Genomic DNA, 27727 nt, shown 5'->3' with positions numbered 1-27727 from the left:
AATGACAAACTCTACATCAAAGAAAACACAGCTTATTAAGCCAACAACTTATAATAAACCTGTGATTTGCTCAGACAGGATAAAACAACAGGTTCACTTTAATGATGGCCCAACCAAGTGCTTATAATTAGCTTCCTTCTACTTCCCTACTGCTTCATGCAGCTTCCTTTCTTTGCTTCTGATGGCTGAACAGGGCTGCAAGGGAGTGAAGACGAATCAGAGTATGGGCCGCTAATAAAGTGATCCTGCATGGGCAGAGCAGATATTCAAAAGCATGTGAGCATCCACCATATACAAAAACCAGCAGGATTGCTTTGTCCACATTTATGGCACCTTTGTTACTGTTAAATCGATTCTAAAGGTTCATTTAAAAAAAAAAAAAATACATGTCTATACTTACCTGCTGTGTGTAGTGGTATTGCACAGAGCAGCCTGGATCCTCCTCTTCTTGAGTCCATTGCAGGCTCTCCTGGCTTCTCCTGTCTGTCGGGTGCCCCCACAGCAAGCGGCTTGCTATGGGGCACCCACAGCTTTGTGTGTCCATTCACACACGAAGCTGCTGCTTGGCCCCATCCGATCTCTCTCTTCATTGGCTGATTGGCTGTGATTGACAAATGGCTCCCGCTTGCTGTCTCAGCCAATAAGACAGAGACCCGGGACAGCTGAGGCTGTTATTCACATCGCTGGATCGCAATGAGGTTGAGGTAAGTATTGAGGGGGCTGGGGGAGCTGCTGCACACAGAAGGTTTTTTACCTTCATGCATAGTATGCATGAAGGTAAAAAACTTTCAGCCTTTACAACCACTTGTAATGGATTGTTACTGTTACAGTTTGTCATTATGTGTAGTTTTCCTAAAGAGACAGTTTTTTCATTAAGATGGTTTTCCTGAAGGAAACATATATTGATTTATATATAATTTTTTGGGAGTTGTAACAGTGCAATGCGATGCCACTGTGAAAATGGTTGGCAAAAATAACACAGGGTTTGCATGTGTGCAGAGTGTGGGATTCTGGAATATTGATTTTGAGTGGAGAAAACTGTTTTTACAGCTTTTGCCGGATTCTGGTATTCCCGGATTAGGCTCCATAGCTTGGAGATTTCTAAGTGTCTTTGAAGGGAAGAAATCTCCAACCTAGTGTCCAGTTGAAGACCAGCATGTCCAGGTGCACACAGCCTAGCGAAGGTTTGGGAATAGCTCAGGGCTCCGGCCAGGAGGGATGTGTGCTCCCGTCTGAAGACAGGCGTGTGTTCTTGTTTGGAGACAGAGGCAACTTACTTGAAAGACAGCACGCCATGTTGCAGAGATTCCATACCCATCTGAGTGAGAGAGCTGGGACAGCCGGGAGACTGAGAGAGTCTGGGAGACTGCAAGATTTGAGGCAATTAGGAAAGAGTCCAAGAAACTCAAAGAATCTGTAAGTCTCAGAGGAGTGAGAAATCCTGGGGTGTCAGGAGAACCCCTAACTAGAGGCCAAAAGCTGGCCTGTGCAGCAAGGTGATGTAGCCAAGGCTGAGTGGGCCGAGAGAGCCAAGTGGATTGGCATTTTTTTTCTGTTACCTGTTTTGCTGTGTGAAACCGAAACCCCTTTGTGAGCAAGTTAATGAACTTTGTTTTTCCTTTTTAATAAAAGTGGGCTACCATGCCCTTAAAGCACAAGTTTGCACTAACTTGCTTCATTAAAATGCATCTGCCACATTGAGCTAACCAACCCCCATATCACAGGGTCAAGACTAAAATAAATGCAAAGATCTACCAGCATGTTGGAGATTTTTCAGAAAATGTTCCATGTCTGCTCTCTGCTTATGTCCTACATCGGAACATGGGCTGAGTTAGAGAGAAATGTTTCTCCTGGTCTCAGTGGTAGGGGACTGGAATAAACACAAGTGGATCCCTCACCCCCCCCATAGTTCTCAGTGACACATATGCCCATGTATGGCCAGCTTTAGTCATTAAGTGAAACCACAATGTTTTAATTAAGTATTGATAGTACAGTTGTGTTTTAGATGAGCACTAATTATAAACAAACGCTGGCACAGTTTTACATTATGTGGGAAGCAGTGCTGTAATTTAGAGCATTGTCCCAAGGCCAGTCACACTGTGTTCCATTTGTCTTTAATCAAGGAGGAAAGTTCCCCTCTGATTTCAGGTTTTGGTTGGGGACGCTAATGAATTCCATAATGGAATCTTAAGCCCCAATTATTTGCAGACATTTTAGAAGAGGCGGCAGTATGACTTGCTATATTTCTGTCCCAGTTTTCCATGGGATCACTTACATTGTATTTTGTAAAAGTTGCACTCTTATTTCTGTGTACTGTAGTACAATAGTATTTGTTGTTATAATGCATACAGTTGTCCAGTGTCCACACTTAACTTTCAGCATTGGCTTTCCCATTACAAAAATTGGCTGATGTAATAGCATTAGAAAAAGAAAAAACTTTGTAGAATGATGTTTGTGGTGTATGAAGTCTTTTATGACGTTTTGAAGGCTCAAGCAGTCATGCGTATGTGGAAGAATGCAAAAGGTGAAAAACATTTTTTGTGGCCCCCATACCCTCCAAAGTTAGTAAAATCTAAGCAGGCCTGACCTGGGAATAAAAAAGCTGAGCCCCCAACTCAGCAGGAGTTGTCCTTCCAGTACTTAGTGATATACTGGTGGAGGTGAACACAAGCATAGCCTGGCCCTCACTCACTCCCAATGAATCTTAAACCTGCTGAGTGCTCATTCACATCAGCCTGTACGCTAAAAAATGCATGTATATAAGTGTGTGTTGTGGAGGGTCAGTGAGGGGCGGTACAATGCAGTTTTACAATGCATCATACTGCTGACTTTTTTTTTTTTACTTTAACCACTTCCTGTCCGGACACTTTTACCCCCTTCCTGTCCAGGCCAATTTTCAGCTTTCAGCGCTATCACACTTTGAATGACAATTGCGCGGTCATGCAGCACTGTACCCATATTAATGTTTTAGCATTTTTTTTAGACAGATGAAGCTTTATTTTGGTGATATTTATTCACCACTGGGATTTTTATTTGTTTTGCTATGTAAATGAAAATGTCCAAAAAAATTTTTAAAGTGTTTTTCTTATAAAATTTTGCAAATAAATAGTATTTCACCATAAATCTTGGCCAAAATTTATTCCGTTATCTTTTTATTAAAAAAAAATAACCCAAATTAGTTTATACCAAAAATTATCATTTTTAAACATTTTTTTTTACTTTTTTTTATATTATTGTTTTTTTTTTTTTTTTACATACTGTCACCCTAGCAGTACAGTGTCACCATGGTGACACTGTACTACTTGCGGGGGGTGATGAAGATTTTTTTTTTTTTACACTGATTGCTTTTACACCCATAAAGGCTGTAAAAGCAATCATTTCACCTTCTCTCTAGCTGCATTCTTGCAGCCATTGAGAACTACTGTGCGAGCTGTGATTGGTCACAGCTTGTCACATGGTACAAGGCTGTTGTGAATAGCCTTGTACCATGTGACCTCTGTGATCATTCACAGATTTCACACGTAGTAAGCAATGATGTCACAAGTGACATCTTGCTTACTACTCTGCATGTGATCACTGATTGGCCAATCAGTGATCACATGATCGGGACCTCGCACAGAGGTCCCGTATGACGATCCGTGTTCCACTGTGTCTGGAGGACACAGCGGGCACCGGATCGCGGTGCTGCGCGCTCCCAGGGAGCGCGCACAAGCAGGATGCGGGGAGGCCGTTTATAAACGGCAACCCGACCCTACACTGCCACCGTCCAGCTGTTTATATACATGGGCCAGACGGGAGGTGGTTAATAAAGTGTCACAAAATGACACTGCATTTAAAGTGTTACTAAACCCAGGACCCTGCATTCACTATATCCGGTCTCCCAACCCCTGCCCCTGGTACCTTTTTTCATAGCTATATTTTCAGTGCTATCACACTTTGTCATTCAAAGTGTGATATCACTGAAAGCTGAAAATTGGCCTGGACAGGAAGGGGGTAAAAGTGTCCGGACTGGAAGTGGTTAAAGTAACCCCTGACCCTTTGTCTGGAAAGTGTTGATTGGCCCTGTGCTGATCACATGCACTCTCCCAAGAAAAAAAAAACTCTCTAGCAATACACACCAAACTGAGCATATGCAGCTTGCCCCCAAGTCTCTGTTCTATCAGCTGAGGGATTGGGGTCAGTAGAAGAAGGGGAGGATCAGAGAAGACAGGATCAAACAGCCTTTTTTCACAATGTGGAGGATTAACGACTTAGGTTCCACAGTAAGTATAACAAGCATGCTTTACTGCACAGGTGTCACACTGGCGCGCCTCCACCTGTTGCCAAACTACAAGTCCCATGAGGCATTTCAAGATTGATAGTTACAAGCATGACTCCCAAAGGCAGAGGCATGATGGGGCTTGTAGTTTCGCAACAGCTGCCAGTTTGACACCCCTGCTTTACCACATATACGGACTGTTGTGGGTTTAGTAACACTTTATCACTAATCACTACAGTGAGTTGCTATGTGACCAGGGGCGGACTGACCATTTGGAAACTCGGGCACTGCCCGAGGGCCCGGGGTCAGTAGGGGGCCCTATGAGATGCCCCTGGTACCTTTTTCATAGGCTTTTTTGAGTTTGGGCAAGGACACAAGGGCCCCATGATCCCCTATTGCCCAGGGCCCCATGAGTTGTCAGTCCACCCCTGTACATGCCGCTTTGCCTTGAGATGAGATGAGTTGTTCTGCAAAAAAAATAATTTTTATGCAGCGCACAGCATCTCAATGCAGCAGTATGGTGTGAACAGGGCACATAGAAAGCATCTGAAGCATTAAGCCTGTTGTGATCTATGCAGATCAGTGTAGCTCAACAGATACGGTGTAAGAAAGCCCCTTTTCAATTTTCAATAGGTTATTTCTATATTTTTAAATGTTTCTGTCATTACCTACTGTGAAACATTTTTGTTTATATTATCTTTACTAGAATTCAAAAAGGAAATGGCATCGGATTTTTAAAGATGCTAAAATGTGCTCACATGGCCAATTGTTGACACCTCAATATTTTACCTTAATTTTGTGCTCCCTGTAAAGGCACTAATATATTCATCAATACATGAAGATTACATTGTTCGTGTTTCAGTCTTCAATCTGGGTTTTATATTTTAATAGATTAAAGATTTATTCCAAGCAGGACTATGTTATAGTCCATGTTTTGTAGTTTGCTGCCACCACCTGGAGGTGTTGGGTATTGTGTCTACCAGTGCAAGGGCAGTTAGTCAATTTCACTGGCAGAATATATCAAGTAGAGGATTTCTATAATGGGGGCAGGCATTGTGTATAATGGGTTAGTAATGAAGACCTCTGTCTGAAGGAAAATGAGGATTATTTTAAGCAGCAAGTAATGAATAGAATGTCATATAATATAGAGCTCAACCATTTTTCACCTTTGATAGGTGCAACAAATAAAATGATAGATCTGGAAAATGCAGTAAACCATGTACATCAGTCAGCTTTCATCAATTCAAAAACATCAGCACAACAAAGATCATAGCTGAATGCATGGTTGGGACAATCCCAGGATTATAAGATTTGCCGCTAGAAATTTATTTTAAGAATACATCCTTGTTTTGCATAGGAAATGCTATTCATATAATCTATTAATACCAAAATTTGGGTTTTTTATCGCAATGTTTGTTTGTTTATTAAAAACAGATTTCCCAATTTAAGGAGGATTTAAAATGCAATTTAAAGGGTCATCCACCAAAAACTGATATTTCTTAAGAGGAAATCATCCAGCAGTTTCTTATGTTTGTTGCGGACTGTATTGTAAAATCATTATTTCTAACTTTCTGGGTGTACATATCTGCTGTGACCATTATTAGAGGGTCCCACTCTGCCTTTTAGATTTTTACTCATTTTATATTATGGAAAATACAAAGAGAGGTACTGAAACACCCAAAGGTGGACAGGAACATCCCAAACTTCCTGATATAAGAGAGAACAGAAACAGAGTGAGGAATTATGGCCTAGAAATATGTTTGTTTAAAAAATATATATTTAAAAAAATGCTGACCCAGCCCATCAGATTTTACTTATAACTAAAATCACTTTAGTGCAGAGAAATCCTCTAATAGAGATCCATTTTAAGGCATTTTATGTAATGGAATTATTTGTACCAACTCAACAACCTCGGAAATGAATTAAAAATAATACATACATTATTGGTTTCCATGAGCCCTGATTGATGCAAATCAGAAGTTCTGACTTCACTTTCTACATGCTATTTCCAGTTCAGAGGAGGAAACCAGCGGATCTGCATGATAGCTGTAGGAATTCAGCCTGTCTATTACAGAGATGAAGCCGTGCTCTGTTTATTATGCTCAGTCCTTACCATGATCATTTGAAGACAACACATAAGAATTTCAATGTTATACTTTTTGTAAATGAATGTGGTTAGGATCTGTCAGACAACATCAGCTACTGACCCTTCTCTGCTCCAGCAGTGAGCGGTGATTCTACTTTTCCTGATCTTCTTCTATAATGAGCCAGGTCTGTGTATGACACAGGGGCGGACTGACCATTTGGAAACTCGGGCACTGCCCGAGGGCCCGGGGTCAGTAGGGGGCCCCATGAGATGCCCCTGGTACCTTTTTCATAGGCTTTTTTGAGTTTGGGCAAGGACACAAGGGCCCCATGATCCCTTATTGCCCAGGGCCCCATGAGTTGTAAGTCCACCCCTGGTATGACATCACATCTGAGAGGAAAGCTCTGAAGATCTGTGGTGTTGCGCACAAAATTGTCACCTTCATAGACCCAACTTATTTTGGTGCGTACAGCTGTTTCTTTGTGATCACAGGTTGTTATGTGATCCAAGTAGAGTTTTCCACTTTGTAGGAAAACATGGCTAAACAGATGTTGCTGGTAAAGATGACAAATACATATTTAGATTTTAAAAATATTATATGTAAAAGGATGGGAGAATGAGAAATCTTTGTCACAGAAATTGCTTTACTGAAAATGGTTTACAGAACAAGTATACAGAAGTGTCAGTTCACACTCAGCTGTACTCTCAGTTTATATTAAATTGGTTTTAAAGTTTGGAATTAAAGTGGTTGTATAGGCTCAAGGTTGCATGGAGTTAAAAAACCTTCTGTGTGCAACAGCTCCCCAGCCCCCTAATACTTTCCTGAGCCCCATCGCAATCCAGCGATGTGCACGAGAGCCTCTGCTTTTTTATTGACTGAGACAGCAGCGAGAGCCATTGGCTGCCGCTACTGTCAATTACAGCCAGTGAGCCAATGAGGAGAGAAAGGGTGTGAATAGACACACAGTTCAGTGGTTTGGGAGTGAGCCTACTTGGGTGCCCCTATAGCAAGCTGCTTGCTCTGGGGGCGCTCAGCAGGAGGGAGCAGAAGGGGACCAGAGAAGAGGAGGATTAGCGCTGCTCTGTGCAAAACCACTGCACAGAGCAGGTAAGTATGACATGTTATTTTTTTTTTTAATTGCCTTTAATATCACTAAACTCTGAAGATACTCACCTATGTTCCAGTGCTAAGAGTACTGACATCCTCTCCCTTTGTTTCTTCTGGATCCCAGGTGTTTGATCATCTTCACTTTATATGTTTTAGCACTTTTTTATAATCTTAAAAGTAATTTATGGCTACGGGGCACATAAAAATACCAAAATTATTATCATTATCATACAGGACTTATATAGCGCCAACAGTTTGCGCAGTGCTTTACAACTTGAAGGCAAACAGTACAATTACAATACAGTTCAAGTCAGAGGGCCCTTTTTGTTAGAGCTTACAATCTAAAAGTGGAGGGTCAAGTGATACAGAAGGTAATACCTGTGGGGGATGAGCCTATGGAGAAAATACATGTTATTATTAAGTGGAGGCAGGATAGGCTTCTCTGAAGAGAAAAGTTTTCAGGGATCACATAAAAGTGGACAGAAAAGGAGACAGTCTGATAGATTGTTGTAGGAAACTTCCATATAATGGGAGAGGCTCTGGAGAAGTCCTGGAGGTGAGCTTGGGAGGAGGTGACAAGGGAACTAGAGAGCAGGAGGTCTTGGGAGGAATAAAGAGAGAAATTTGGTTTATATTTTGAGACTAGGTTAGTGATGTAGCTGGGGGCGGAGTTGTGGATTAACTCATTGGGTGAGTTGCAGCCAGTGCAGGGATTGGCAGAGAGGGGTGGTAGACACTGAACAGTTGGTAAGGTGGATGAGCCTGGCAGCAGCTTTCATGATGGACTGGAGGTCCTAAGATATCCTAAGTAACAGTAAGCCAATGAGGAGGGAGTTGCAGTAGTTGAGGTGAGAGATAACCAGGGAGGGAATTAGGAGTTTTGTGGTGTCATTGATTAGGAAGGTGTGTATATTGAAGATGTTGCAGAGGTTGAGACAGCAAGCTTTGCAAAGTGGGGCCAAAAGGAGAGTTCAGAGTCTAGGATTACACCTAGCACCCTGGCATGCAGGGATGGGTTGATGGTTGTGCCATTGATCTTGACAGATATGTGATGAGACTGATGTTTTGAGCTAAGGGGTAGAGAGATATATTTGGGTGTCATCAGCGTAGAAATGATATTGAAAGCCATGGGCCATCAGCTGATCCAAGGAGGAGGTGTAGATCAAGAAAAGGACATGTCCCTGAACAGAACCTTGGGGTCCCCAACGGAGAAAGGAAGAGGAGAGTAGAAAGCAGATTTGTAAGTGACGCTGAAGGTGTAGTGGGATAGGTAGGATGAGAACCTGAGAAACAATGAACAGCACAGTTACTGAGACTAAAGGAGTAAAGTATTTTTGAGTTGAAGGGGGTGGTCCACTAAGTCAAAAGCAGCAGAGAGGTCTAGGAGTAGGAGTACAAAATAGTGTTCATTGGTTTTAGCTGTTAGTAGATCGTTTGTGAGTTTTAGGAGAGCAATTTCTGTGGAATGTTGAGGGTGAAATCCAGACTGAAGGGGGTCAAGAATGTTATTCTGAATGAGGGGGCCACTCAGTTGTTCGTAGACCAGACATTCAAAGAGTTTGGAGGAAAAGGGGAGCAAGAAGATGGGGCATAGTTTGTTAAGATTGATGGGGACCAAGCAAGGCTTTTTATATATAGGGGTGACTAGTGCATGTTTTAGAGTGTTGGAGAAGGTGCGAGAAGAGAGGGAGGGATTGAAGAGATGAATTAGAGAGTTTAATATAGAGCCAGAGGGTGACCACAGTATTTGAGAGGAATAAGGGTCCAGGGGGTGGTTAGGTGGACATTCGAAAAAAGTTTAGCAACCGTCTATAGTAGTAGGGTTGAATAAGGAAAGTGTTGCATGTACCTGTGGACATGGGGTGCTATCTGTAGAGTGGAGATTTCATCACAAATTGTATTGATCTTATTTTTGAAGTGATTGGTGATCTCCCAGGCAGTGAGTGAATTAGTGAGTGGAGGCAGTGGAAGATGAAGTTAAAGGTAGAGAAGGTGTTAATGAGAGTGATAAAATAGATCTGCTTGGCTGTGTGGAGGCACAAATTGTATATTTGGAGGGCAGGTTTATAATGGGTTTAAGTTTTTGTGAGACTTAGTCTTATATCACAGATGCTCAAGAGAGTGGCTGTGGTTTTTGAAACGTCTGGTATCGTCTTGTTTGCCAGGGTTGTGGGGGTCGGGGCATGATTCTGTGTGTAGTGAGAGGGGCGAAGGACAGGGATCTATTGTAGACAGAAGTGGTTAGATTGGGGCAGGACAGGGATGAGATTTTGTCATAGAGGTGGTCAGTATCAGAGTAGAGAAGAGAAAGGTTAAGGTGGTGAAGGTCTTTACAGGTAATTGTTAGGCGGTTGGAGGTGGTGGAAGACAGAGAGAGAGAAACTAACAAGGTGGTGATCAGAGAGAGGAAAATGATTGTTGAAGAGGTTGGATGGAGTGCTTAGGTAGGAGAATACAAGGTCAAGGGTGTTGCCATCAGAGTGAGTAGAAGCATGTACCCATTGCTTCAGGTCAAATGAGGAGGTTAGACTAAGGAGTTTATAAGTAGCAGGAGTGTTAGTATTAACAGGGATGTTGAAGTTTGCAAGAATGATTGTGGGAATTTCAGAAGAGAGAAAGGGGTGTAGCCAGGCAGAGAAGTCATCAAGGAAGCTTGATACTGGTCCAAGGAATTGTAGATCACAGCAGTTCTTAAAGAAATTGGACAAAATAGACGTATACAGTGAACTTCAAACGATGAGAGGGGTTGAGAGGGAGGAGAGTGAAGAACCTGAAAGGAGCTCTGTGGGGATAGGAGGATTCCCACTTACCTTCCTTGCGTCCACTGGGTCTGAGGGAGTGAGTCTAGAGAAGACCACTATGGGAGAGGGAAGCAGAAAAAGCAGTGTTGGACTCATGAAGCCAGGTTTCAGTGACAGCAAGTAGAATAAAGGAGTCAGTGACAAGGATATCATGAATAGAGATGAGTTTGTTGCAAACAAAATGGGCATTCCAATGGGTACAGAAGAAGGGCACGCTGGTTTGGGGAAAAAGAGGAATGGAAACTTAATTGTGTGGATTGCAGCTGCTGCCAGAGGGTACAGGGTGATGGGTGTGTTGGTTACAGTTAAACAAAGGAGGCCCAGGGTTTGGGGATATATCTTCAGAGGTTAAGAGAAGCAGAAGGGTGAGGGAGGTAATATAAGAGTTTCATTTATATGAGGGGAAATGCCTCAGCATCCTGGGGGTTTTATTAGCATGTGGGATTAGAATTAGGAGGAGATGAGGAGTGCAGTGATAAGGAGGAGAGAAGTGAGAGTGATATATACAGATTGTGGGGTGGAGAAGAGGGGTCAAGGAAACAGAGTTTAAGAAGAGAGGACACAACTGTGAAAAGGAGAGGTAGAGAGCACATGTTACAGAGAAGAAGGAGAGCTGAATGTGGAAACGAGGTCACCTGCAGTCTGATGGTTTTCAAAGTTGCTTGCTGTAGATTTTCGCTTCATGCAATTGCTAAAGTGCAAGAGTGGAAGTGCCACTCATTTAACAAAACCCACTTTATTGGAAGAACCCCAGCATGCACCACCCTGGCATGTGCCTCCCCCAGAAAGGTGATCTAGATTTATACTGTGGAGAGGGTGGGTGTAGAATTTGCCAATGAATCAATCAGAGGTTAATATAAGGCACACAGCTAGCAGAACAACCTTTTCACACCACATTCAAACTGCAAGAGTACCAAGAGGGCAGGCTTGTGAAGATTAAGAACAGTCAGAATTTAGGTAAGAAACTTAAAGACAAAATAAACAACACAACAATGTGAACAGGACTATGGATGGGTGGGAAGTAGAAGTAACATAAATGCATTCAGAGTAGGAAGACATTGAGAGTAGTCAGTCTTATTCAGTTTAAGGTGGATGAGAAGCAGTAGTAACATAAATGTAAGGTTACCAGAAAGACATTGACCACCATATCTAAAAGGAGAATAGCTCTTAATTTACTGCACAGGTCTGTCCATAAAAATATTTGATATACTGAATACCTTTATGGTGTATCATCAAATTTTGTATATTTGGCAAAATGAGTCCACAGGTATCACCATATATTATATATTCATATTTATTCCTAAACACAATAGTTGTATTTGAGAATTTCAATGAAGAGTATACAGTGAAGGAAATAAGTATTTGATCCCCTGCTGATTTTGAATGTTTGCCCACTCCCAAAGAAATGATCAGTCTAAAAATCGAATGGTAGGTGTACTGTAACACTGAGAGACAGAATAGCAACACAAAATTCAATAGAAATGCATGTCTAACAAATTATGCACTGATTTGCCTGTTCAAAAGGGAAATAAGTATTTGATCCCCTTCACAAAACATGACTTAGTACTTGGTGGCAAATCCCTTGTTGGCAATCACAGAGGTCAGACATTTCCTGTAGTTGGCCACCAGATTTGCACACATCTCAGGAGGGATTTTGGCCCACTACTCTTGGCAGATCCTCTCCAAGTCATTAAGGTTTGGTGGATGACATTTGGCAACTCGAACTTTCAGCTCCCTCCACAGATTTTCAATCTGATTAAGGTGTGGAGACTGGCTAGGACACTCCAGAACCTTAATGTGCTTCTTCTTGAGCCACTTCTTTGTTGCCTTGGCCATGTGTTTTGGGTCATTGTCATGCTGAAACACCCATCCACGACCCATATTCAATGCCCTGGCTGAGGAAAGAAGGTTCTCACCCAAGATTTGATGGTACATTGCCCCGTCAATCGTCTCTTTGATGCGGTCCAGTTGTCCTGTCCCCTTAGCAGAAAAACACCCCCAAAGCAGAATGTTTCCACCACCATGTTTGACAGTTGGGATGGTGTTCTTGGGCTCATAGGCAGCATTCCTCCTCCTCCAAACATGGCGAGTTGAGTTGATGCCAAAGAGCTCAATTTTGGTCTCATCTGACCACAACACTTTCAACCAGTCCTCCTCTGCATCATTCAGATGTTCAGTGGCAAACTTCAGACGGGCCTGGATGTGCTTTCTTGAGCTTGTCGGTGTAGTGTGTTACCAATTGTTTTCTTGGTGACTGTGGTCCCAGCTGCCTGGAGATCATTGACAAGATGATCATGTGTAGTTCTGGGATGATTCCTCACTGTTCTCATGATCATTGACATTCCACGAGGTGAGATCTTGCATGGAGCACCAGACCTAGGGAGACTGACAGTTGTTTTGTGTTTCTTCCATTTGCAAATGATTGCACCAACTCTTGTCACCTTCTCACCAAGCTGCTTGGTGATAGTTTTGTAGCCCAGTCCAGCCTTGTGTAGGTCTACAATCTTGTCCCTGACATCCTTGGACAGCTCTTTGGTCTTTGTCATAGTGGAGAGTTTGGAATCTGATTGTTTGATTGCTCCTGTGGACAGGTGTCTTTTATACAGGTAACAAAATGAGATTAGCAGCACTCTAAGCCCTTTAAGAGACTGCTTCTAATCTCAGCTTGTTACCTGTATGAAAGACACCTGGTAGCCAGAAATCCTGCTGAATGATAGGGGATCAAATACTTATTTCCCTCATGAACATGCAAATCAGTGCATCATTTGTTAGACTTGCACTTCTTTTGAATTTCTTGTTGCTATTTTGTCTCTCAGTGTTACAATACACCTACCATTCGATTTTTAGACTGATCATTTGTTTGTGAGTGGGCAAACATTCAAAATCAAATACTTATTTTCTTCACTATATGTTCATATGGACTGGTACTTCAAGATATGTTGTAGCTCAAAAAATATTTGTTTTCCTTCCATAGGCAAATCATAATCTGATTACAGTATTTGCATAACACATAGCATACATTGGTTGTCTCAGTCTGTGTCTTCAAGATGGTATCTTGTTACATTTGAAAGTTCATATACTGTAAAGCAGACATAGGTAAATCACTAAAGATTCCTCTATTCCATTGATGCTGGCTTACTTAACATATAAAATCTACTTTGTATATATGAGGTACCGAATAGGCACTTGAGAATCTTCCAAAACTGTGAATAATTTAATGAGATTATGGTGTGCCTATGGGAGGTATATAAATCTTTTTTGGATTACAACATATTTTGAAGTAATACCAAAAGCATTACAAAGTTATACCTCAACTTGCCACACACCTCAATAACCTGAAAAAAACATTGCTTTTCATATATACGAAGTGTATATTAACAATGAACATAATATCATATGTAATCTGTGAGAATAAATAATAAAAAATGCTACAGTACATGGACATATACCCTTTTTTTCCAAGTATAAGTGAGCTATTGTATTTACAGTAAGAATAGTTATCAACTATATAATATATGGTGAAGTATGACACATGTAGACTCCTTTAGCCAGTTTTCAATATTTATTGATAAGATAGTCAGCATTATACCATTTTTTTTATGGACAGACGAGTGCAGTATGTTAAGCGAGATATTTTCTTTTTAGATATAGTGGCTGGATTTTTGGTGTTTGTTATGTGTTATGTGCTATGCAGAGCCATACAAAGCAATGTGCAGGAGCTGACAGGGGAGAGATCTGTGTTGTTTACATACAGGTCTCTCCCGTCGGTAATACTCAGAGATCGCTGGATGCTGGCGGGGAATCACCAGTCGGGACCTGGTGATTGACAGCCGAGGCCGTGAATGGCGGCTCGCGCACTCCCCCTACCTGGAACTGAGAAATCACACCCGTGCCGCCCTGTAGCAGTATTTCTGCTATAGGGCGGCATGCAAGTGGTTAACGAGGGAAATTGCAATGTGTAAAATGTAATAAATAAACAAACTAGAATTTATCTTTCAATAAACCAACTTTGGTAAATAGAACATTTTGCAAATCATCCTTGCTTTCTACACTGCTGATTAAAAACACAGCTTATAGAGTTAATATGTGAGCAACTTGTACATAGGGTTTAGCCTTGCTGCATTTCCACATTGATGTCAATGTGAATAAAATAGAAGCACTACGCCTTGGAAAGACACAAGGCCGCTCTGGGAATTTTTTCTGGTGTTACCGGGAAATTCACAGCAGTGGCATTAAATATGAAGCCCAACTAATAAGCACACATTGGCTTTTACTGAGCACTGAGCCTAGGACTTCACATATGTAAAATGTGACTTGCAGCTCTCTCTTTGAAGCCTAACCACAGCCAGGGCGCTGTAATTGCAGCCTTTGATTGTGCCGACTTTACTTGTGGATTGGGCCGTGCAGCGGCATGCCTGGCTTGGCAAGGCTTCAGCAATAAGCCCCCCAGTGAAGCCTCAGATGTGGGCAGTCCTTAGTCTGTTAGTTGCATGCCTGTGGTTTCTTGAAAAGAATCCTGATATGACCTGTTTTTCTGTCTGCTTAGTACTGCCAGAGTTTTTCTCAAAGGTGCTTCTCATTTTAACTAGGAGACTAGCACTCGCTGCTGCCTGAAAATGTGTTTCAACTTGTACAGAGGTGAGGTTTTATAGCTGCCAACATTTTACAGTTATTTCTAGGGACACTTTGCTACTGAAGCAGCAAGTGTAAGCAGTCTGTTCAGGACAATGTGTTTGAGGACTTAAGAACTGTAGTTTGGAGGGTGACTACAAATATTATTGCTGTTCCTAATAAAACAGGAAAAAGAATGGACATAGAGAATAAAGGAAGGGGGAGACATCTGCCCAATGTCAGAGCACTGGGGTCACGGATACTAACCTGCACCCTGCTCATACTCTTCGGTTGGAGCCCTCAGAATTCTGGAATATGGTGGAGGAAGTAACCTTCTTCTCATTTTCCCAGGATGCAGTGCTTGAGCCTGAATGGCCAGTTACCAGACTAAACAATGTATAAGGACAGACTCGGAGCTTACACAAGGATTAGACTTAGTGCTCCTGCAGGTGAACTGAGTAGCATGGAAGTGTGGTGAAGGCAAGTTTCAGTTTTTTCTTTGAGGGGGCTGACTTCGGGGATAAGTGTTGACAGCTGACATTCTCTCAATAATCACAGTAGTCTGGATGGCCAAGGGAGCGGCAGGGGTTATGGAAGTTAGGCCTCTAGAAACAAAGAGAAATAAATTCACAAAGCCACAAAAAAGATAGTTTAATTGCTCAGAAAAGTAATAGGAGGAATCTTGTGGTGACTGTTTTGTAAACATTTAAAAGGGCTCACATATAAAATGTAATTATTCAGGTCTTAGAGATACTATCGGATCTTTGAGTTCCTGACTTAAACATTTTTTGAGAATTCTTTTGATGATAGCATTTAAAGTTACTGAAAGCACATTCCTCCTGCACCTACATGGACATCTCTAAATGTTTACTTGTTGGCACCATGGCTAACTTGGGGCAAGAGGTGATTGTAAATTATTATTATACAGGATTTATATGGCGCCAACAGTTTGCACAGCGCTTTAGAAAATGAAGATGGCACACTTACGTAAAATTACATTACTGATGCCTCACTGATGGGCATTCGTTTTATGGGACAACTATTTTTGTAAATTAAGGGCTTACGATAGTGTGATCAACCTTGAACACACAATTCCTATTATTCACCTAATAGGTCTGTCCTTTTCATTGTTTTATTTAGAAGACTGTACCTTCTTATCTAAGGTTTTCTTGTAACATTTTATGTAGAACTACAAACACAGTGAAAAAACTTTGCTCGTTAGTAAATACCTAAAATATACATTATTAAAGATGCTGTAGTAGACATAGGAGGATATATTTTCAGTGCAAATGTTGAGGTTAGAATTCCACCCTAAATGCATGCAAACGTCCAAACCAGAATCGGCGAGGAGTTCAGTCCAATGGAAAGTGACACTGTTCTTACACAAACAGTCATCTCTGTTCCCATAGTCAGTCAGATCCCTGTATTTCTCTTAACCCCACTGCATATTTCCCTTCTAAAGTATGCTGTGGTTTTAGCCACAAAGAGTAAGCCTTTGTACATTCTTTGCTAAAGACCCACCATACTGAAAACTCATTTGTCCCTGTTTTGTCGTGTGTACGTCAGTTATGAATGTTCCAGATCAATACAGTCTTACTGGAAGTTTAAAGTCATTTTAATGGTAGTCCTGCAGAGAAAAAAACATTAAGATATTCACTAACCTCCACTAGTCTTATTAACATTTTGCTTTCATAGAGGTCATGGAGACCCTCTGGGCCTACATGTGAAGGACAGCATTTCTATATGATGAATTATTATCACTATCTTCTCACATACGGATGAAGAGTTCTACAGATGAAGTTCTGCATCTAAGTGAATAACAAAGTTTTTATAACTTTCTGCTAGTTTTGGTCTGTTTTCTTAAATGTCAGCAGGAGTGACTTACATACGATGTTCTACATAGCTCCAACTGTTTTTTTATAAGGAGGAGGTATCCCTCTTTTGGAGCCATATTCATCTGCCCCCCTGCCTCCTCAGTTGTCCCTCTGTTTCGCCTGATGTGTAAACTTCTAAAAAAAAACCTGCATTATTAGCTATGAAAAGTGTTATACTTTGCTTACCCCATTTAGGCAACCCCCAATTGATTGCATTTGTAATGTTAAAAAGCCAGTATAGAGTAAATGTAGTGGTAAAAACACACTCGTTGGTTTAAACTATCATCTTTTACATATTTTTTGTGGCCTGTGAAACTGGGGTGGATGGTATATGTGTATCCTTTATCTATATACTTTGTGTTGAATGGTGTCCCCTTTTTCTTATCTCAAAATGTTGGGAGTTGTGCTATATATTGCTTGCTGCACAGAATTCAGCTTTGAGCACCCCTAAGGTATACATCTTCCCAGAATGGCAACCAACTGCACAGTTCCAGACTAACTGGAACACCGCATCACACTCATGTTTTACATATTCAAATAATAGCCATACAGTTACTAACTATAGTAACTCTGTCTCTGCCCGAATCACACACCTACTGAGCGACATATCAGATTGGATGTCGCTCCACTTCCTTAAACTGAATCTCTCCAAAACCGAGTTTCTTGTCTTCCCCCCAGCCCGAACCCCACCCCCCATTGACTTCTCCATCACATCCAACAACGACAATATCAAACCCGCCCTGCAGGCCAGAGTACTTGGTGTCATTCTGGACTCCAATCTATCCTTCCAGCCCCAAGTCCAATCTTTAACAAACTCGTGCAGACTCCACCTCCGCAACATAGCCAAAATCCGCACGTTCCTAACCCCAGAAACCACTAAACAGCTCATCCACTCCCTCATCATATCACGACTCGACTACTGCAACTCCTTCCTCATTGGCCTGCCTCGCCGCTGGCTATCCCCGCTTCAGTCGATCCTGAATACGGCTGCCAGACTTATTCACCTTTCCAACCGCTCCGTTTCCGCCACCCCCCTATGCCAATCCCTCCACTGGCTTCCGATTGCGCAACGGATCAAATTTAAAATCCTAACACTGACGTACAAAGCTGTCCACCATACTGCCCCGAACTACATCACCGACCTAATATCCAAGTACCACCCAACACGCACACTCCGCTCCTCACAAGACCTCCTTCTCTCTAGTTCCCTGGTCTCCTCCTCCCATGCCCGCCTCCAGGACTTCTCCAGGGTGTCACCCATCCTCTGGAACTCCCTTCCCCAACCCATCAGATTATCACCTACTCTCCTCTCCTTTAGGCGCACCCTGAAAACCCATCTCTTCAGGGAAGCCTACCCCCTGCAAACTTGACCGACCTCCTCCACTCTTCCTACCACTCCATCCCCCACAGCTATCTCCTCCTGTACCACTATCCCGTCCCTTCTAGATTGTAAGCTCGAAAGAGCAGGGCCCTCAATCCCCTCATGTTTTGCATTTTATTGCTATTGTTCTGTCACACGTTCTGTCCCCCTTTGTAATGTACAGCGCTGAGTGAACTATTGGCGCTTTATAAATACTGTATAATAATAATAATAATATCTAAACTAACTATTAACATGAATAATTATTTACATTTTGCTCATCTCTCTCCCATTTGTTTATAAAGAAAAAAATTAGAAAGACGATAGTTTCCCATTAAAGTGTACTGTATGTATAGACAATTTTTGTTTGTTTTTTTGGTAGCGAAGAAAAGTGCTAAAATCCCTGTTAGTTTAATTTTTTGCTGTTTGTGTGCCATTGGGGAAATTTCTCTACACTTCTTGTCCCAGAGATGCAGCAGTAGTTAAAAATCTCTCAGTTGTCCCCAGAACAGAGGTCCCCATTGGAAGATTTCCTTTTACCTTTTGTACTAGGGATACTTCCAACATTTTGAATTTCCCCTCACTTTCTGTTTCAGTGACAATAGTCATCAGGACAGAGTGGTGAATGTTCCCAATGGGGACACAGGCAGCAATGAAAAATTGACAAAGGGTCTGACACTTCCACATACCATCCAAAACTAAAAAAAAAGAAAAGAAAACAATGTTTGCAGAAAGATACACTTTACGTTGTTAGGTGTTAGTTCCACTGGGGCATACTACTTTGTCATAGTAGGACAAAATGTGTACTAAGATTTCTTAACATGTAAGAATATCAGCATTTTAACATCTGTCTGGTGGTTTCGTAGCTTTGCTGGCCAAAAGAAAATTCTATTCTGTTGCTATTTACTAGTTAAGATGATAAGATACATAGAATTTCCTGAGTTTGATGTACAGAATTTTTACCTGCAGTTGATGCCACTAAAGGAATCATGGCTATACAAGTTAGTAGGCTTGGGTTTGAACTAGTTGATACTCAGCAGCAACCAACTGCAGCTGTCTCTCTCCACACCTGCTGCACTTATTGAACACTTCTGTTCTGGTGGAAGAGGTTCTACGACCTCTGAGATTAAGACCAATCATGCATCAGAGGAGCCATGGCCACTTTGAGACAGCCCAGGGCTTTATATTGCTGTGGATGGGCGTGCTCCTTGAAGGACCAGCACCTGAAGCAGAGAGATAACCAGTAAGATGGTATGCAGGAGGCTTTGAGCGGCACCATATCTTTTGGGTATCTTTTGAGCACTGTTACCATGGCTACACAAGTCAAGAGTGGTGGCGCTATGAGTTAGAGCAGCTGGCAAAGCAAAGATAATAGCTAAGTGCAGACAGCAGAGCTGCAGTCCTTGAGGCCTGGCCACCTTAAGTCATAGGCTATGTTGGCTATGTCGTGTTGCAAAAGGAAAACTGGTTCATCACATGTGCTGATTAATCTGACGATAGTGATTATTATTTGATAATATACAACATTGTTACCTATATCAACCAATCACATTGGAGTTGACTAGAATCAGATTTGTTATTATTATTATTATACAGGATTTATATAGCGCCAACAGTTTGCTCAGCGCTTTACAATATGACGGGGGACAATACAGCAACAATACAGTTCAATACAAGAGGGTTAGGATATAAAGTAATTTATGCACTGCCCCATTGAATAAACCTAATTCATTTTTGCATTTTTCCAATGAGACATTTGTAGGAAAGCGGTTATATGCCCTGTCTAAAGTAGAAGTAAATGTAAATAGATTGTAAGCTCCAAGGATCAGAGCCCTCCTAACCCTCTTATATTGAACTGTACTGTTGCTGTATTGTTTCCCTTTATATTGTAAAGTGCTGAGCAAACTGTTGGCGCTATATAAATCCTGTATTATAATAATAATAATACCAAAATCTGAGAAGCAGGAATGACCAAGACCATACATGAATTTAGCACATTGCTTACAATCTGTGTACAAAGTAATGCAATGGTCATCAAACCGACACTTTGCAAAGTTCTTATTAGTTGCAGTAACCCATAGTAATCAATCAGAAATCAGCCAGCCTAATTTAGACCTGTACAACTCTTGACTGGTTGATATGGCATGTTCTATATAGAAATTAACACTAAAGAACACAAAATCCTAAATAAATAAGAAATAAATGTTTGAAAACAATTTCATTTTCATTGTAGATGTCAGCAGTATTGATAGACTAATATATTCGTAACACTGACATTGTCAGATCAATAGCACTGCAATCTCTGAGTCTCCTAATTCCATCAGATTTCATGGCCTGACTCTTACTGCTGAGGTCTGGCTCAGGCCTGCCATAGTTATTATAACCTCCTGACTTCAAAGACAGAGTAGGGAAGGAATGGTCTAAACACAGCATAGCTGTATTTCTCTTGGTGCAGCAGACATTCCTGGCTCCTAATCGGCAGCAGCTCTGAATCACAGCTCTTGTATCGGGCTGTTGTGAACCAACGGCTTGGCGCCTCCGGGACATTCCTCAACAGGAAGCCCAATGTTTTCATGTTAGGCTGAGAGGAAAACCTTCCCAGGAAGAGCAACCTGGACCAAACCCTTTGAACGTCTGGGATGAAAAGGCTAAAAGTAAATAAGATCTGTGGGGTGCTCTCACTAGCATTGCTGTGCAGTTTGCTTGGATAGCTCTTAACCCTTTTTAAAACATCTGTTATCCTTGACAAGGGCATTCGAACTTTGCTGCCATTTTGTAAAGTGTAGAATGGCATTTTTTTAAAGAGTGAACAAAAAGTTAGAATAATACTTGCCCTCACATATTATTATATTATTATTATACAGGATTTATATAGCGCCAACAGTTTGCTCAGCGCTTTACAATATAACGGGAGACAATACAGCAACAATACAGTTCAATAAGAGAGGGATAGGAGGGCCCTGCTCCTTGGAGCTTACAATCTAGGAGGGAGGGGATACACATAATAGGTATTATCAGCTATGTATTGTACTGTAGATGAATTCAGTGTTAAATATACAAGGCAGATTGCAGCATTAGGAATCAGTTTAAAAGGATATCTAAATAAATAGATCTCACTGCACATTATAGTTCATTATTTAGGAGCATTGATTGCCCTCTTTGTGCATTCAATTAAAATGATAAATGGAACAAGTTAACCACTTCCCGACCGGCCGTTGTATATAAACGGCCGGACGGTGGCACTGCAGGGTCGGGTGGCCGAGGGAGCGCGCAGCACCGTGATCCGGTGCCTGCTGTGTCCTCCGGACACAGTGAAACACCGATCGTCGGACGGGACCTCTGTACGAGGTCCCGATTATGTGATCACTGATTGGCCAATTAGTGATCACATGCAAAGTAGTAAGCAAAATGTCACTTGTGACATCATTGCTTACTACATGTGAAATCTGTGAATGATCACAGAGGTCACATGGTACAAGGCTATTCACAACAGCCTTGTACCATGTGACAAGCTGTGATCAATCACAGCTCACTCAGTACTTCTCAATGAGTGCAAGAATGCACACAGAGAGAAAGAGAAATGATTGCTTTTACATCCTATATGTAAAAAAAAAAATAATAATATAAAAAAAATGTAAAAAAAAATGTTTAAAAATTATAATTTTTGGTTATAAACTAATTTGTATTTTTTTTTTACTTAAAAGAGAACAGAATAAATTTTGGCAAAGATTTATGATAAAATATTATTTATTTGCAAAATCTTATTAAAAAAACACTTTTTTTCAAAATTTTTGGACATTTTAATTTAAATAGCAAAAAAAATAAAAATCCCAGCGGTGAATAAATACCACCAAAATAAAGCTTTATCTGTCTCAAAAAAATGGTAAACAATTCATTTGGGTACAGTGTTGCATGACCGCGCAATTGTCATTCAAAGTGCGATAGCGCTGAAAGCTGAAAATTGCCCTGGACAGGAAGGGGTAAAAGTGTCCGGACTGGAAGTGGTTACAAGGGAACTGCAGACAGAATTCAGTACTACTGTAAGATTGATATACTGTATTTGTTTCTGAATACATCTGACAGAATAAAAAAAAAATCAGTATTAAAAATTAAAACCTGGCAACTCACAACTATCCTGTTTCAATGTATAAATTCTTTCTTTAGCTACTGTGGGGAAGTTCATAATGCTCAGTCTAGGTAGTGCTATGGATCTCAGAAATAGAAAGACCGAATGCACTGAACCTGATATTATGTGAGTTTTTGTGATGATTCTTGTAACCATTGCACTCCTACAAAGCAAACGTCACGGTATTTATCTCTGTATATAACAGGCTTTTTCCAGCAAAGCAGTAAAAGTTCATCTAAATTCAAAGCTTCAGTCCTCATGCACACTGGACATTTTCACGACACTGGTAACGTTAGCTGTGTAAAGTCACATTAAAAATGTTGAGTTTTTCAGCTTTTTTAGCGTTTTTGCATAAGCGTTTAGCGGCGTTTTTCCACATTTTCCTGCGTTTTTCCGCATTTGCGTTTTTACCTAAAAGATTTTTTTGTAGTAAAAAAAAGTCCAAAAACGCCAGTTTGCTGCATTTTACCACATTTTCAGCATTAGAGCATTTTTAAAGCTAAAAAACTCCTCTAGAAACCCACTAGTCGTGGGGTTATTTTCCAGCCAAAAAACGTTGATTACAGTCTATCTGCACAGACACATAGGGCAGCACAGTGGCTAAGTGGTTAGCACTTCCGGCTGACAGTACTTGTGTCATTGGTTCAAATCCCAACCACGGCACCACCTGCCTGGAGTTTGCATGTTCTCCTTGTCCCTGCATGGGTTTCCTCTGGGTCCTCCAGTTTCCTCCCACACTCCAAAAACATGCTGGTAGGTGAATTGGATCCTGTCTAAATTGTCCCTAGTATGTGTATGTATGAATGTGAGTTAGGAACCTTAGATTGTACACCCCTTGAGGGTTAGGGATTGATGTGAATGTACAATATATATATGTAAAGTGCTGCGTAAATTGATGGCGCTTTATAAGTACCTGAAATAAATAAATAACATGCTGGGGGGTTTACTAGCTGTAGAAAAAAATGTCAAAGGCAAAAAACAGCAGCTGTAAAAACGTCAAGTGTGCATGAGGGCTTATTCCTAATTTTATATGGAGCAGGAAATATTTAAAACCCATTTTTTTTTTTGTCTTTTTGTGTCCCATTCAGTAAAATTCCTTTCATTCCTGTCCCAAAGATACTCCAGGAAGTGAGAGGAAATCCCTCCAAAGTGAGAGGTCACTGGAACAGATGTCCCCATGGAAGATTTTTGATTTCCTGTTCCCATGACAACAGTAAAATTTGGGATTTGCCTTCTTTTTCTGCCCAGTGATAATATTCAACAGGACAAATAGGGAGGGTGTAGCTTCCCAGTAGGGACACAGGCCGCAATAGCAACCTAACAGATATTCTGACTCTTCCGCCCTTGATCCAATACTTCAAGGATAAGTTTACTTTTACAAAAAAATAAATAAATGCACTTCTTTTTGCAGGTGAATGTATTATTTTTTACACTGCAGTTGCAATCTGCAGTCATCAGGCACTGCAATCAGCAGATCGTGGGTACAATGTCAGGATCCTGCAGACAATCAGTTTGCTGTCGGCCCCTACCTCGTACAGGCAGGCATTTACTGAATGGCAGGAAGAATGAGTGGACTATGAGAGCGCTAACCAGTGCCCTAGCAGGTCATTGAGAACTACAAGACGTCAGCCGCAATGTACTTGTACTCAGGGGTGGACTGACAACTCATGGGGCCCCCGGGCAATAGGGGATCATGGGGCCCCTGTGTCCTTGCCCAAAATCAAAAAAGCCTATGAAAAAGGTACCAGGGGCATCTCATGGGGCCACCTACTGACCCCGGGCCCTTGGGCAGTGCCAGAGTTTCTAAATGGTCAGTCCGCCCCTGCTTGTACTGGTACGTATTCATTCACTGCAAACAGTGAATGAAAGACGCAACCGTGTGGGCGGAACCCTGCACAACCACGCAGTTTTTAAATAGTGACAAATTGTAAATATGAGTGGAACATTTAAATAGTGCTTATGAATTCTTCAGATTTATCTGGCTAGAAAATGAAAAATATATTTAGTTATAAATATAATACAAAAAATATATACAAACCACAATACATTTCTGTTTAGGTAGATTAGAGTTTCTTTTTTACAGTGGATTTTGGTAAACATCCCTACTGGAAGTCTTCTATGATTTGAGGCTTTCTGAATCTGACCTTTTCACTGTATTAAAAATTAACAGCAGAAGTTTGCAAATATGTATTGAGGTTTCAGCCATAGTTTAAATATTTATTTTGCATAGCATTGCCCTTGGTCTGTATCATCCATAAAAACACAGCTACAGACTGAGTTGCCAAGAAGTGTCCATTTTTAAAGTGTGAGACACAAAAGTAAAAAAAGAGTTATATTCTCTGAAAAACAATTTCTAGTTGTTTTCCCAGATAATCACTATATGGCAAGTAGATTCTTTACTATATCTATGCCGTCTATAATACTTTGTATAAACAATTCTTATACTGCGTAGTCCTCATGTACACTGGACATGTTTTTACAGCTGCTGTTTTTGGCTTTTGCCACTTTTCTCTACAGCCACTAAACCCCCCCAGCATGTTATCCTATGTGTCCATGTACACATAGACTGTAATCAGCATTTTTTTGGCTGGAAAAAACCCCCAGAACTAGTGGGTTTCTAGAGAAGTTTTTTTAGCTGTAAAAATGCTCTAATGCTGAAAAACGCAGTAAAACGCTGTAAACTTTTTTTGAGCAAAATTTTTTTTGGGATAAAAAAGCTAAAAGATACTAAAACAAACTGAAGGCAAAAAAACGTGGCAAAACGCCACTACACGCCAATGCAAAAAACGCTGAAAAACTGAGTTTACACAGCTAACGTTACCAGCATTATTAAAACGCCCAGTGTGCCTGGAGCCTTATAATTAGTTGTGTGATGTAGCCAAAGCAAGCATTACAGGATATAAATGTTTGTAAAATCAGCTGTTACCTGAGGAATATTAGTCATGAAGATTAAAGTAATCCATTGTTATGCCCATGAGGAGCATATTTTCCTTTATTTTTATCTGATGATCCTGCCAGTAACACAACTTCCTTTCCTAAGATTATAATGCCCATTCACTGTACTGTAAAAGTGTGTTGGGCCTAAGCAGCATCACCCATATAACTCAAGGGGCTCTGTAGGTGACAGAAGTAAACTGGACAGGGTTGACAATGTTTAGGTGCAGCACAATCGGAGCTCACAGGTAGGAGCACACTTGATTTCTGGCAGGATCAGCAGCGATCCTTCTATATTTGCAGTGTTTTTTAGAGCATCAAATGTGTGAAAATGTGTAAGTATTGCAGAAATATAGTAAATATATATTTTGTATTGTGCCCAGACATACATTTTACTCTAGGTAGAAGGATATACTGTAAAAAGAAACAATACTATAGTAAGGATGACCATGTTTTCTTTTATTTTACAGGCGGGAAAAAGAATTCATTCTCAGCGTGCAAAGCAAAGGCAGCAACAACAACAGGAGGACTTCTGGAGATGGAAGCTTGTTAAACTTCCTCAGCTTCCTTACAACCACCACATTTCCCCAAGAAGTCCGTCAATGACATTATATGCCACTGCTAGAGACACTGTACCGTATAGACAATCACTGCCTGATGTTTGGCACCACTGGTACCACGGGCTTTCATGTAATGCAGCTATGTCCCTAGAGATAGAAAACATTGGAGGAATCATTAGGACATGTTGTAATCCAAAGTTTTCATACTTCCTACCTGCAGCATTCAGTGCATACGTGAAGCTCCTAAACCAGACACAGACCAAACAGAGTGCTAATTTTTGACATAAAACATGGACAAGACAAACCTCTTTTATTTAAAAATGGAGCAAAAGGATCAAAATTTGTGTTTTTGTTTCTTTTTTTTATCATTGTATTGTTTATTCTCCATAAAACTTGAATGCTTTTATATATCAGATTTAGGGTTGATTGATGTATATTTTATTAGTCAGGGTATAAACTAAGCCCTCTCCCTTTTCCAGCAAAAAGATTTCTTTTTGTTTCGCACAGATATATGGCTTTTTTCCCCCCATTCTGTTAGGGTTGAATGAGCAGCCTTCCACATTTCAATGGTTGAAAGTGCGGGATTTCATGTCTAAGACTATGGCTACTAAGGAACCTATACTGTATGAGATGACATCCAACTTGTATCTTGGAAGCTTCCATTGTGTTGAGTAGTACAAAGTTTCAGAAAAACAAGTTTCATTATAAAGGATGATTATGGTGCAGGAATAAAAGTTATAAGGCCTAGGAACATTGATAATTTTGTATAACAATCTGTTGTTGGCCAAGGAAAATGGGCAGTTTATTTGATCAAGAAACGATGAAATAAAGTTTACCAGTTCATCTTTTAGATTCATGGACGACATTCAAGTGAAACTAGGTTCTTCTAGTTTATTTTATTGTCCTTTTTTACAATTTTGTGCAGTAAAATGGATTTCAGTGCCATATTTCATAAATCCTCATAGAAGGGTATACACCCCTTTTATTGGCAGATTTTCTCCACTAATCAGCCTTGCCAGCAGTTTGGCGAATCTTTATTTTTACATAATTTCAGTGTTTCCTCCATTTGTTTTGTCAAATGCCTATATTTAATATAAAAATAATTGGTAGGAAGGCTTGAAGAGTCTTACATTTGGCCTATTTGGAAACACCTATAATACACCCCAAGGAAAAGGTGATACAGTTTTGAGTATTTTCTTTCCACATGTTGTGAAAAAAAGAAGCCCAGCACTTGGATTCATTGTACCAATGTAAATTGTTCTGTATTGTATTTGTATTATTTTCTTCTGCTATCCTATAGTGGGATTTGATGCCAGTTGTTGGGAAAAAAGCATTTTGATGTCTCCCTCTTACTGATGGCAAAGTGCAGGCTTTGCAGAAAGAAAACTGTCAGTTTGTTTTTTCTTTTGTCATTCCAATTTGAGTTAATGTGCTGAGCATATGTTTTTAAAAAAAGCTTTGTAATAAAACAGAAAATATTATACTATTTGTTGCTACGGAATTATCTAGTGTCATCTTCTTTGCGTCATAAGAAATTATTTTTGGAGAATGTACATTTTGTGATGTGATTCAGTAATCATCTATTATTGTCAATGGGATCATAAAATATATTAGTACAATATGTATAATATATACACAATATAATTGTGTATAATATATATAATAATACATAATATACAATATAATAATAATATACAATACAAATCAACATTCAGAAGTTTTTGCTTTAAAAATATATGCCATGTGTGAGATGATATATACATTAGAGAATATCTTTATGTCACAGGAACATTGCACTTATTCATATTGATATTTGTCAACTACAATGGCAAAAAATTAAGAGAAAACTCATCTTGCGCCCCTTAAACCACTGTTTGTGGGCACTGCTGTGACTTCAATAAAATTGGGGAAGGGCACAATGGAACATTGAAACAAAAGTAGTAATGTTACCCATAACAACCTGTTATATTTTCCTATTCAACCTTTACTAGAAAATTCACATCTGACAT

At 40.5% G+C, this 27727-nt stretch overlaps 1 protein-coding gene across 3 annotated transcripts in view; it reads left to right on the top strand.

Moving 5' to 3' along the window:
• The window catches only part of LEF1 (lymphoid enhancer binding factor 1), a 178471-nt gene extending 151252 nt beyond the window's left edge, over positions 1 to 27219 (top strand). For all 3 annotated transcript variants that reach the window (XM_089668491.1, XM_089668492.1, XM_089668493.1), the window contains one exon: positions 25629 to 27219. In XM_089668491.1, coding sequence (XP_089524617.1) covers positions 25629 to 25711 — 83 coding nt within the window. In that variant the 3' untranslated portion in view covers positions 25712 to 27219. The remainder of the gene's footprint in view (positions 1 to 25628) is intronic.
• Positions 27220 to 27727: the final 508 nt, after the last annotated feature.

This window comes from Staurois parvus, unplaced genomic scaffold, assembly GCF_062004578.1.
Source record: "Staurois parvus isolate SC_StPar_1 unplaced genomic scaffold, SC_StPar_1.0 ptg000058l, whole genome shotgun sequence".
Lineage (NCBI taxonomy): Eukaryota > Metazoa > Chordata > Amphibia > Anura > Ranidae > Staurois > Staurois parvus.
This window is presented reverse-complemented; position numbering and strand designations above follow the sequence as displayed.